At 44.4% G+C, this 13,781-nt stretch overlaps 1 protein-coding gene across 1 annotated transcript in view; it reads right to left on the bottom strand.

Moving 5' to 3' along the window:
* otog (otogelin) overlaps positions 1–13,781 on the bottom strand; it is a 94,672-nt gene that overhangs the window by 21,323 nt on the left and 59,568 nt on the right. The window contains exons 40-48 of the mRNA XM_047822785.1: positions 13,492–13,678; positions 13,175–13,395; positions 12,948–13,086; positions 12,434–12,622; positions 7,096–7,302; positions 5,864–5,968; positions 5,685–5,789; positions 5,237–5,338; positions 5,043–5,141 (exon numbers count right to left, since the gene is read on the bottom strand). Coding sequence (XP_047678741.1) covers positions 5,043–5,141; positions 5,237–5,338; positions 5,685–5,789; positions 5,864–5,968; positions 7,096–7,302; positions 12,434–12,622; positions 12,948–13,086; positions 13,175–13,395; positions 13,492–13,678 — 1,354 coding nt within the window. The remainder of the gene's footprint in view (positions 1–5,042; positions 5,142–5,236; positions 5,339–5,684; positions 5,790–5,863; positions 5,969–7,095; positions 7,303–12,433; positions 12,623–12,947; positions 13,087–13,174; positions 13,396–13,491; positions 13,679–13,781) is intronic.

The following is a 13,781-nucleotide window of genomic DNA, read 5'->3' as shown; positions in this document are numbered from 1 at the left end:
TTGTAATATTGTGTTTATTTTATCTCATGACATATAGGTCATGAGATTCATTTGGTTAAAAATTAATGTAGTAAAGGGTAGCCTATGGTGATCCTCAGCTTCAGCGCACGCAGCTCAAACGGCACTGCACAACTAATAATGACTATTGGGACTGTCATATTACATAACATTATAAAGAGAATAATATTGTAATAAAACATTGTGAATTATTTCGGTTTAGTTGCCATGTTGCGTTGCTCCAGGAAGAGCGAGTCCACAACATGAGTCATTCTGAATGGCACATAATTTAGTTCAAATTCACTTGTGCATTCTCGTAATTTTGTGCAGATACAATTTGTAAATGTTATGTTAATTTTGTATATATATGATTAATATCATATAGGTCAGGATACGTTTCTTTGAGTTAAATAAAGCGCTAGCAAAGTGCTCCAGTTTACCGGAGTCTATTCAACGCGCGCAGCTCAAACAGCAATGCACAGCTAATAATAATGATGAGAACACTATTTTATTAAATTGTGAATTCATTGGTAGTTATTTTCAGCACGTTGTTCCTGGAAGAGCGCGTCCACAACAGTCAAAATAATATATTTAAAGTAATTAAATATAAAAAGTAGCCTATTGTTGTTTGTCTGCATATACTGAAATTACTATTTTGCCAAATTGAAAATTAAATAGAAAATAAACTTTGGGAAGGGGCGTTTTATGTAATGTGCATATATTTACCTTGGAATGGGTTGCGCATCCATACTTTGCCATTCCTTGGGTCTTTTTCAGATGGGAAATAATGCTCAAACTCATCAGACAGTGATGTCAGGTGGCAATGTATCAACTGGCCAAGTCCTTCAGCGTCCTCGGAAAAAGTGGATAAGTTGCTGAACATATCAAAAACACCCTGGTTGACGCGCTGTGCCCAGGTTTCCAGCTTGGCTTTAAACCCAGCTATTTTATCCGCCAACCTGAATGTGTTAGCCATCCTCCCCTGCATTGTCAGGTTCAAATCATTCAAGGTCATGAAAATGTCACTCAAGTAGGCCAGTTTTTCTAGCCATCTCTTGTAACTGAAGTGCGCTGCTAGGGGGTGACTGCTTGTTGGAGAGGAAATTCTGTAATTCCTCTCTTAGCTCAAACACTCGTGTTAGGGCCTTCCTTTTGGACAGCCACCGAACTTCTGTATGTAGAAGCAGGCGCTTGTGATCAGCATCCATGTCCTCACACAATAATTCAAACAAACGCGTATTCAGTGCATGAGCTTTAATGTGGTTGGTGACACGTATAGCATTATTAAGGACCGTGTGGAGCTCTGGAGACATCTTCTTGCTTGCCAGCATCTCTCTGTGAATCATGCAGTAAGTTGACTCACATTCTGGCACAACTTCTTTCACCCTGGCAGTGAACCCCGACAACCATCGCAGCAGCCCCGTCAGTGCAGACACAGACACAAAACTTCCATTCCAGTCTGCCTGCAACGTATTCGATATGCTTGGATATTTTGGAGCCAGTGGTTGTGCTTGGAAGTGAAAGACAACAGAGCAAATCTTCCTGCACCTCATCTTGATGCACGTACCGCACATAAACTAACATGATCGCCTTACTTTTTTTTGCAGTCCATTCAGATACGACACGTTGCTAAGCAATCGCAAGGCGCTCATAGAAACACATTTTAATTTATTTATTGTTTATGTTTTGGATTAAATAACATGACAGGTCATAGCATTTAAAAAGACAATTATTATTATAAAAAAAATAAAAAATTCTGGGAATATTTCAAGGCCCAGTACTAACGGGTCCACGGACCAGCACCGGTCCGCTGACCGGGGGTTGGGAATCACTGGTGTAGAGCACTGCCAACAAGTCCAGGTCAGGCCGTACAAACAAATTCAAACCAAGAGCAGGCCACAAGTTGCTTAAAGATTTTATCTTCAAAAACCCTAAAATATCATCATTGGACCTACAGCAAGCAGGTGTGCAAGGAGGTATCCTTTGGTGTCTAACAGAAATATGAGGTCAAGACTGAAGTTTGCCAAAGAACACAGAGACAAAGGCCAAGACTTCTGGAATAATGCTTTGGAAGAATGAGTCCAAAATTGACTTATTTGGACACCATAACAAAAGGCATGTTTGACAGCAAACAACCATAGCTTTTCAGGTGGAAGAGTTGGTTTGGGAATGCGTTGATGCAGTAGGGTCTGGCAAGCTTGTCATCATAGAATCCACTACAGTATGAATTCTACATTGTATCAGAAGGTGCTTAAGGAACCATCTGTCAAAAAAAATCTTTGGGTTTTTCAGCCAAAGGGGAAAACACTAGCTATTAGTTCATAGGATGTCCTAATATTTTGCTCAGATTAAATATTCATTTTTGTTGGTTTCTTTTGTTTAATAAGTGGAAACAAAGTGATTTTTTTTTTGTTTACATGCATTACTTCACTGTTATCTATGGGTACAAATTAAAACAAATCAAAAATTGACATGCTTACATTTCTTAATTAAAAACTGAATATTTAATGGGGTGTTCTAATTTTTTCACATGACTGTAGATGCCAATATTTTATCTCAAAATATTCTAAAAGGTTGTGGCACAGCTGTTATGCTCATTCCTACATAAGTGTAACATTCATGAACTGTATTAGTCAGGATTTATGCCTTATATCATAGAGACAGTGCTAGTTAAAGCTATGATATGACCTACTAGCCTCTGTTCAGGGTTTTTTCTTCTTGTTGATGCTGCTTGACACCAGTGGTGACATTATTCTCCTTTATAGGCTAGAAAATGTTGGAGCTGGATCTCATGGCTCATGTCATTTTTGACTGATTGTTATGAAATAGTATATGTAAATGACTTCTCTATGAATAAAAGGGAAATGTTCATTGTTCCAAGGGTTCTGTTTTAGGTCTTTTTTCTATATGCTACACTTTTTGCAGCATGGCATGGTAAAGTGTGAGGAATCAGGTGTCTCCATAAAGCGGAATCAGACACAAATGCAGGGATAACATGAAAAATGGGGTTTATTAAGTAAAACAACGAACAAGACAAAAATATGGAAAACACCAGGGAAGACTACGCAACCAAAAAAACAAAACAGAAGACAGTAACCAGGAGACACTACAAGTCAATCATTCAGACACAAGGAACAGGTGTGCAGAGACGGGAATGGATTAAGGATCTGGCGGGGCAAACATGTGAGCACAAACAAAAACACATTGTACAAGACCAGGGTTGTAATGTAACGGAGTAAAGATACTTCGTTACTGTACTTAAGTAGACATTTCACGTACTTTACTTCTCTATTTAAATTTATGTCAACTTTCACTCCACTACATTTTCTAGATAAAATGTATACTTTTACTCCATTATATTTCCACTAAGCATCTTCGTTACTCGTTACTACAAAATAAAATCAGAATGAATGTGTGCGACTGCAATAAGGGAGGTTTGGCGAATCACTGCCCCTAGATTGTATTACGCAGCTCCGCACTCTCTATTTCGGCGTAATGTTGCCAAAAGGAGGTGGAAGCACAACTGAAACCGCCATTGAAGCACCTACTGGAGGACCTCCCGTTATCGTAGACCAGGGTGGCCAACCGGTCAGGGACCAAGAGCCACATTTTTTACCGTGTTACTGCAAGAGCTGCATTAGACACATGGGCACACATGATCATCACATTTTTTCCCTGCCATTTTGAGAGCGAACTTGAGAGAAATTGTTTACTCAAATGATCTTGCTCCTACTGGGAAACTTTGAGGTATTTTCATCCCACTCACATGCGCGTTTGACGAAAATACCGTATTGAACTCAAGCGAAGGGAACACACACAATAAAAAGACACACAAACTTTGATATGAACATAAGAGCCGCATGAAACTGGGCAAAGAGCTGCGGGTTGGCCACCCCTGTCGTAGACGACCACCCCGAGAATAATGGTGAACAGAGTGAAGAAGATAGCGTTATACACCCGTGGCCGTATTTGCAAGAAATGTTTCTGTACATTGGAATGAAAGATTCTTCCAACCGGATGAAGTGCCTCTTATGCCTACCGAAAATCACTGAAATTTTACTTTTTACTTGTACTTCAAATACTTAAGTAGATTAAATATCAGAAAATTGCTTATGATACGTAAGTACAGTATATATCAGATACTTTAAGACTTTTACTTGAGTAATATTTTATAAGGCAACTTTCACTTCTACCAAAGTCTTTTTCTAGTACGAAACTTGTACTTTTACTCAAGTATTGCTTTCTAGTACTTTATACAACACTGTACAAGACACATTTCAAGACATACTGATGCACATGCACTCACCTATCCACATGGTGGAAAATAAAGAGACACTTTTGTCAGTGTTGAGCACAGGCACTCTGACCAGTCTGTGGTTATGCAAAGCCATATGCATTTAAGTGTGATGCACTTTTATTATCATAGCAAGCATTAGCTTTTCACCTATTTTTGTTATAGAGGCTCTTCTATGGGATTGGAACAGATAAGCTAGCGTTCACTCCCCATATGGATCAGTGAGCCTTAGGCACCCATGAGTCATTGCCATAATTATCTGTCCTTACTTTGACCATTTCTTGTAGGTATTAACTATTGTATACTGGAAATATGCCACAAAACCTGCCATTCTGAAGATGCTCTGGCCCAAGTTTCTACCAATGCATAAAAAAACTCTCAGCGGTTTTAATGTTAAGGCTGGGCAATGTGTATACACAAGGAAACAAATATATTTTTTTACTTATGCCAGAACACCAGTAATAATTCAGGCTCTATATATATAATCACAGTCAATATGAAACAGCAAAACAAACAAACAAACAAAAAAACAATAAACAAACAGTGCTAACTATAAGTGAGTTTAAAAGCCATGGACGTATTCCATTCTTAGTACAGTCCATCATAGAACAACACACACACTCACACACACACTCACACACACACACACACACACACACACACACACACACACACACACACGCACACACATACGCACACACACATACGCACACACACTTGTTGCAACAGAGAAAATAAATAAATGACTTACTACATTCCTGTGATGGACAGCACTGCTTTGGAACTATAGTGGAGACAGCAAACATTCCTACCGGGCATTTGATGACTGAACACCTGGAATGCTCACACACTATGCACACACACATACACACAATATCTAAGAGTATCTTTTTTTTTTTTTTTTTTTTTTTTACAAAAGAGTGTAGTGTACGAGAAATGGCTTACAACAGTGATATATGGGACAGCAGCGATCTGTACTATTCAGCTCCACTGTAAGAAGCTCTCCATCTGCACACTCTGGAATAACCTCTGAACATATGTCACACACTGCAGTAAATAAACAAACAAAACAAGATTTTGATTTTTGTTCCATTTTCTGTTCTACTGGTACAGCTCTGTATAAGAAGAATAAGATTACACTGTAAAAAGTGTCTATTGCTATGTTTTGGTAGATGGTGAAAACCTGGAGCAAAGTTTGTAGAGACAAACACAGTCCGAAACACACAGGATTGAAGTGGAGGCCCTGAATTGGCACCACCATGCCAACCAGGGTTTAGTTACTGTAAACAATTACACCTTATCCCTCAATAAAGAGATTATATTGCTGTTTTTCTCCCTCTGTTTCAAGTGAAAAAGTTTAACTCAATGAAAATATAGTAAAACAAGGACTCACTGCAAATATAAGCCAGACAGCAGCTTCCTTCGTTGCGAGTGGCAATTAATGTTTGATCCTCTCGGCAGACAGGGACATCTAGCACACACTGTTCAGGATCACACTCTACAAAGAAAGCACTGTTACTGTATATGCGCACGCACACACACACACAACCATAAATATTATATTAATCTCACCGCAGGTATACTGTGGACAGCATGAGTCCTGTCTAAAGTATGAGACCATCTTCTGTCCAAATTTACAGCCCACTGAAGTGTTCTCACATGCACTCTGATTACACACTGTAAAAATCAAGCAGCAAAAGTATGTTGAGCAACTATATATTTGGAGGGGGATAGTGCATTTATTGCATGGCAATCATAAATCTTTTAAAAAGCTGTGATAATTTAGTAAAGGCTTAGTAAAATAAGAGACCCCTTAGTTATCAAAATATGTAGATCAAAATTGTCACTTTAAATTTTTTCAGTTCTATCATTATCTAGTTTGATCGCACGCAACATTTAGTTTTTGTGTACATACATACAGTTTATACAGGAGTACATATGCTAAAAACATTCAAATTCAATATTTCACATGTCACGTTACCATACATTACTAGTGTTATGTCATTTAAGATGTCTATATTAGTTCCATTAAAGATCAGTTAAAAATTAGATCTAAGAGAAAGATTTTCACTGGGTCACAAGACATACACTTTGTTAGCATCTGGAGGCATTGCCATTTAATAGTTTAGACGCAAACTTTTAGCCTTCCCACGTGCTTCTTACAGTATAATACATTGCCAGAATTTTGGCCATTCCTCTTGACATAACTAATGTAACAGGTTTATAGGCCTTGCATGTCCTTGTTTGGACATGCTTTATTAGGTCAATCCAAACAGCTTCTATAGGATTCTATAGATTTTTTTTGCTTGAAAATTTGCTCTCATTTCATGGTACCTTTGTTTGAAAATTGTTCTGAAAACTTGTCTAAATTGCTTATCAAAAACAACACTGGCTCTAAATGCAGGCACTAATAGCCACAAGTGCAAATTATGACATCTGGCCTATAAGAAGCTTCAAAAGTTATTCTGTCAATTTCTGGCATTTTCCACACAGATTGAATACACAGTTGACTTGGGGTTTAGAAGTTAAAATTTTATAATATAAGTATTTCTGATATGGTGAATTAAAACTGAAACAAATCTCTGTCTTTATCTGTTCTAAAATTATTATAAAAGTAACAAAAGTAGCATTAAATCATTAATTTGAATTGCAAATGAAAGAGCAAATGAAAGAGTTCACAAGTGCAGTAAAATTATTTAAGCATTATGTGCTATGCTTTCAGCTCATTTTAGTATTATAATATTATATAATATTTTAGTTATTTTATACTGTTCAAAATATAATCCACAAAAAAAGGAACTGACCACAGACTCTTTGGGTGCAACAGTTGTCATCTGTAAGGCTAACGCTGATCTCTCCTGCTCTTTTGCAGACTGGATGAGGAATATCACTGCACTCAAACTCGACAGGCACAATACCACCACTCTCACATCGATACATACAGCATCCATCCACTGACGCTTTCCAAACCTCACCCAAGGCACGGGGAGCTCCAAAACTATCTGTACAGGCTGCAGAAATAAATACATATCCAATATAAAACACCTCATCATTTTAGGAACATATGCACAGAAAGACAACATACAAGAAGTCACAACCTATGAATTATCATCACAACCACAACAACAGTAATAAAATAAGGCTGGTAGAGAGTAGATAGGTGAAGAGATTTAAGCGAGTGAAAATGCAGTGTATAAAATAAACACATATTTTTGCATCAAAACATAAAACATTGTTCCCTTTCGGAACTCGAGCTGCGTCGAAACGCTATGGGAACGCCCTCTGCGTGACCGCGCTCTGAACCACGTGTGTAATCTGACCAATAGGCTTTGGAACATGACGTCATCGGCGGGTGACGTCGCGTAAACAGGAAGCTACAAATGGCTGCGAGATGGGCAAGACGCTAGCTTCTGCTCGTTCAGGTAAGCGCTATTTTCTGATACTGTGTTTTTCTGATCGAGTGATGGCTAGCAGACAGAACTTCCGAAAGTGTGTTTTTCCGTGTCCCCGTTTTATTACCGGGAAGGATTCGCACAATCGATGCGTTGTTTGCTTGGGAGTGGAGCATGCACAATCGGCTCTCGAGGGAGTCGATTGCTCGCATTGCAGCCGCATGGCTATGTGCACGCTTCGCTCCCGGAGAGCGCTCTTCGAGAAGAGCGCTCTCCCTCGCGGCTCCGGTCCCGCTCTTGCCGAGGCAAAGCGGCGCCGGCGCTCATGGGGCTCGCAGGCCGATTTAGCAGCGGGATTGGAGGCGGATGAGTCCTCTTCAGCCTCGTCTGCTGAATCGAGCTCCGGCTCTCGCGGAGAAGCAGGCCCGATGGCTGCTTCTTCTCCCGGTGCGAGCAGTGCGGCATTACATGTCTCTCCCTCTGAGGAAGGAGAGCTGATGGATGCTAGCGAGCCCATGGACTCCTCACAGCCTGTGCTGTATGAGGAGCTCCTCAAGGTCGTGACACGAGCCGTAGCCAATCTGGATTTAGATTGGCCGGTGGAGCAGCAGAAGCAGCGCACACCCAGTAAGCTGGATGAGAGTTTCCTGCGCCCTGTGTCACTTCCTTGGCGCCGGAGCCTGCCATTTTTTCCCGATCTGCATGCCGAGGTGTCCAGATCCTGGAAAACCCCGTACTCTATGCGCACTTCGCCTAGTCACTCCTTGCTTTACGCGAATGTGGTTGGGGCTAAGGCGTGTGGCTACGGGGCAATGCCACGTGTGGAAGAGACGCTGGCTAGCTATCTCTCCCCTAACGTAGCATCGTCGCTAAAGGCTCCGGTTTTCCCTACTAAGCCGCTACGTGCTACGTCAGCCTTAGTAGGGAAGGCTTACGCGGCAGCAGGTCAGGCCACGGGCTGCCTCCACACCATGGGTGTGTTGCAGGCATACCAGGCTGACCTGCTACGTGATTTGGATGAGGGACTTAGCTCCGGGACCGCTGATATTGAGGAGTTGCGTCGCACTGCCGACTTGGCTCTTCGGCTGCGTTTCAGCAGTACCTCCCTCGGCGATCTCGCGGGGCTGTTCGGCGGCAGCCCCAGCCTGGTCCTTCCGGGCACCGCGAAGCCCAGAGACAGAGCGTGGCCACCCGATCTCCGCGGGCAGGGCCTAAGGGCTCAAGGCGACGCTCTAGGCCCAGGAAGGGGCAGGGTGACCTGAAGGTCACCCTCGCCTCCGACAAACGGGCAGTGGTGCGTAGATCCTGACGATCTATGGTTGGGGGGATGGGGCACGCCTCACGTGACGGTGACCATCCCTCCCCTGCACCACCGGGGCGCTAGGCCGTTGGCTCTGCCACAGGATGTGCTTCAGAGCACGGCCCCCCTCCAGCGGGCACCTCCCTCCACTTCCGCCCAAAGTCTCTGTACGGATGGGGGAGGCCCGCCGCCTCTCAGGAGGTCTCAACGGCCGCAGTACGTGGCTCCGGCCGATCGGGTCATGGAGGCCGGTCTGTCTGCCCTGCCACAAGATGTGCTTCAGGGCGCGGCTTCCCTCCAGCGGTTCGCTCCCCACCTTTCCACCCAAAGGTTCGTTGTGGAGGGGGAGGATCCGCCGCCTCTCGCAAGGCACCATCAGCTGCAGGGCTTGGCCCCAGCTGCTCTGAGTGGGTCAGAGGCCAGCCCTAAGGGGCTGGTTCCCCTGAGGAACTTTCTGACAGCTTGGGAGAAGCTGCCAGGAGTCTCCCGGTGGGTCCTGCGGACCATAGAGGACGGCTACACAATTCAGTTCACGTCCTCTCCTCCTCGTTTCAACGGGATGTGTCCCACCCTGGTGGGACCCGAGCAGGCTCTGGTCCTGGAACAAGAAGTGCACACACTCCTGAGGAAAGGAGCCATTGAGGTGGTCCCCCCCTCGGTTCGAGAGTCAGGCTTTTACAGCCCGTACTTCGTTGTTCCGAAGAAGGATGGCGGGTCGCGTCCCATTCTAGATCTACACTCCTTGAACCGCTCTCTCAGGAGGCTCAGGTTCAGGATGCTCACCCTCAGGGAGGTCGTGGCTCAGATCAGGTCAGGGGACTGGTTCGTCACAATAGATCTGGAAGACGTGTACTTTCACGTTTCCATCCTTCCTGCGCACAGGAGGTTCCTGAGGTTTGCTTTCGGGGGGAAGCTTACCAAAATCGGGTCCTCCCGTTCGGCCTAGCACTCTCGCCCCGCACCTTCACGAAATGCGTCGACGCAGCACTGACCCTGCTGCGGCTCCAGGGCATCCGCATTTTAAACTACCTCGACGACTGGCTGATTCTGGCTCAGTTGGAGTGCCAGGCATTGCGTCATCGAGATGTCGTCCTCGCCTGCATGAAGGTGCTTGGGTTTCGGCTAAACGCCAGCAAAAGCGTGCTCTCTCCAGCACAGAGAACCATCTTTTTGGGCGTGATCTGGGACTCGGCCCGGATGCAGGCACGGTTGTCACCTGCTCGGGTCGAAGTCATCCTCACCTCAGTCAGGAGAGTGCGGGAAGGCCAGCCACTCACTGTGAAGCGGTTCCAGAGGCTTCTAGGGCTCATGGCTGCGGCGTCCAGCATAATCCCGCTCGGCCTCCTGCACATGAGGCCCCTCCAGTGGTGGCTCCGGGGCAGGGGGTTTTCTCTTAGGGGAAACCCATATCGTTCCATCAAGGTCTTGCGGCGTGCCCTTCGAGCCTTGGATGTTTGGAAAGACCGAACGTTTCTGTCCCAAGGCTCCGTGTTGGGGGCTCCATGTCGCCGCGTGACGCTAACGACGGACGCCTCCCTCACGGGGTGGGGTGCGGTCATGAGTGGCCACTCCGCCCAAGGTCTGTGGAGCGGCCCACGTCTCTCGTGGCACATAAATTGCCTGGAGATGATGGTGGTGTTTTTGGGGTTACAACACTTCCTCCCGGACCTGAGAGATCGCCATGTATTGGTCCGCACGGACAATACTGCGGTGGTCTTCTACATCAACCACCAAGGGTGCCTCCGATCTCGCCCTTTGTACAAGTTAGCATGGGCGGTCCTCTTGTGGTCTCGGGACAGACTCCTCTCTTTGAGGGCCATTTATATCCCGGGACGGTTGAATGTCAGAGCAGATGCCCTGTCGAGGCATGGGCCGAGGCCTGGGGAATGGCGTCTCTACCCTGAGGTGGTGGGGTTCATATGGCGGAGGTTCTACACAGATCTGTTTGCGACCCGGGAAACCTCGCACTGTCCCCTCTGGTTCTCTCTCTCTCACCCAGCCCCGTTAGGTCTGGATGCCATGGTGCAGTCGTGGCCGAGGCTACGCCTGTACGCCTTTCCTCCAATTGCACTGCTCCCTGGAGTTCTGGAGAGAGTTCACCGGGATGGAGTTCGTCTCCTCCTTGTAGCACCTCGTTTGCGGATCTGGTGTCCCTACTCGAGGGCCCTCCATGGGAAATTCCTCCCAGGAGGGATCTCCTCTCACAGGCGGGCGGAACCCTGGTGCACCCCCGCCCAGAGCTGTGGAGGCTGTGGCTGTGGCCCCTGAGGGGGCACAGTTTATAGCGGCTGGTCTCTCTACCGAGGTAGGAGAGACCCTTCTCCACTCCAGAGCTTCCTCCATTTACAGCCCCCAAAGAGGAGCGACAGAACCGACTGTGTCCAGTGCAAGCACTGGTCACTTACCTCCGCAGGACGACTCTGGCTTCCCCGCACCGTTCGGGGTCTGAGTTCACTCCATCCGGAGTGTGGCGGCCTCTACGGCCTGGTCCACTGGAGTGGCACTCCAAGACATCTGTGACGCTGCGGGTTGGTCCACCCCGCTGACCTTTGTCGAGTTCTATGTCCTTGACCTCAGAGCCACCCCGGGCTCCTCTGTTCTACGTGCAGGTGCGGAGGCCCTCACTCTCGAAGCAGGGTCTGGTCAGTTTGTCGTGATTGGACACTCGTTCCCATAGCGTTTCGACGCAGCTCGAGTTCCGAAAGGGAACGTCTCTAGGTTACGACCGTAACCATAGTTCCCTGAGGAACGAGACGCTGCGTCTCTGTGCCACACTCCCTGCATCCCTGCGGCGCTTACCTTCTCTCACAGGAGCTAGCGTCTTGCCCATCTCGCAGCCATTTGTAGCTTCCTGTTTACGCGACGTCACCCGCCGATGACGTCACGTTCCAAAGCCTATTGGTCAGATTACACACGTGGTTCAGAGCGCGGTCACGCAGAGGGCTTTCCCATAGCGTTTCAACGCAGCGTCTCGTTCCTCAGGGAACTATGGTTACGGTCGTAACCTAGAGACGTTTTTGTTTCATTGAGTGTTTTTTCACCAGTGTCATTATTATTATAAATAATAAGATTGGGTTCTTTTTTATTTTTAGTATTTTTTTTTGTTTGTTTGGCATAGTGTATGGTGTTGTGTGGTGTGGTGTGTGTGTGTGTGTGTATTCTCAAGGGACTTCATGCATGGAATGTAACTTAAAATATATATTTAATTACTTCACTGAAAGGCAGTGTATCTATTTGTATTGGTTTAGTAATATTTATTTTTTGTTAAATGTTTTTTTGTTTGTTTATTTGCTAGCCAAATAAATATAAAGGTCAATAAAATCATTAATTTGATTTTCAATTTTTAATTTGCTTTTTACATTGACATAATAATGTTGACTTTTTTGTCTTTGACCCTTCGAAAATGTTTAAAGTTTAGAGAGAAATAGAGGGGAGAAATGAAAAACATACCACACTTGACAGGTGAGATGCAAAGTGCAGAGAATGGTTGATGAAGTAAAGTCCCCTCTGGACACATGCATCCCTCGGAAATGCCTGAACACTGTACAGCATCATACTCAAACTCCTTATTAGGACATGAAGGCGCTGTGCAAGCAGGGAGACATGCATGGTATTGCAGTGTCCCAGGACAGACAAAAGCTACACAGAACACACAAGAGAATTCATTGAATGTATAAATAGACACATACTGTACAGCTGCATTGATCAGATCTCTTCTTAAATTTGACTGTTATTACTTTATAACTTGTACAGCAACTCTTGAATACTGTAACTAACATACATTTGACATGCATTAGATGCATTCAGAAAAATCATATGCTTTAGCTAAATGTACAGTACACAAAGTTCTTTCTTTCTTTCTTTCTTTCTTTCTTTCTTTCTTTCTTTCTTTCTTTCTTTCTTTCAGCATGGTATCATATTTGGTTTTTATAACTTTTATTTGTGTTTGTGTGTTTAAACATACGACAGTGATGTTTGCTTCTCCACTCGATGCAGATGTTAAATTTGTGACAGGAGGCAACATATGCAGCAAGAGCCACACAAGGGTTATTCACATACTCAACATCTCGTACCCATACTTCACAAAATGTAGCTGGTGGAACCTAATACACACAGGCATACATTAACATGAATGTGCCCATACAATGGTTAGAAACATTTAAAACTTTATAAGGTGTGCATGTGGCATACATAAGAATGACAGGCAGTGAAAGTAAGGTTGTTGAGCATTTCGAAGCAGTCAGAGCAATCAATAGTAGAACAGTTAGCCTCCCTTCTCCTGCTCTGGCCAACATAACTTGTGGTATTAGAAATTTGCCAACTATCTATGAATATAGTGGGATCTTCAGCATCAGCCACTACAGTTCCATTGTGTAATATCAGATCATTTAGTGAATTGCCATCACAACACCCTATGTAACAGAGAGAGAGAAAAATATGTCAAAAGCAATATGAAAATTTAGAAGAATTCCCATATTTCATATTTTTGTAATGATTTAGTTGCATACCACACAACCCCATCGTGGAGAGCTTGTTGGCATGAGTCTCTGTTTCAATCACCATCATGCCTGTGCTGTGGAACCATTGGATCTTCAGGCCAGCAGGAGTCCAGATTATATACATGTTACCTGTATCTATAACTTCAAAACCATGCTTTTTTAAACGTGGTGTTGCATACCTTGAGTTAACATATACCTAAGAAAAACAAAAAACAGATCAATTAATTCCTTCCTACATATTCAAAATGCATTCAGCATCAGAGTAAGAAAGAGATTAATAAATCTATAAAACTATATTC

The sequence above is a fragment of the Tachysurus fulvidraco genome, chromosome 1, assembly GCF_022655615.1.
Source record: "Tachysurus fulvidraco isolate hzauxx_2018 chromosome 1, HZAU_PFXX_2.0, whole genome shotgun sequence".
Classification (NCBI taxonomy): domain Eukaryota; kingdom Metazoa; phylum Chordata; class Actinopteri; order Siluriformes; family Bagridae; genus Tachysurus; species Tachysurus fulvidraco.
This window is presented reverse-complemented; position numbering and strand designations above follow the sequence as displayed.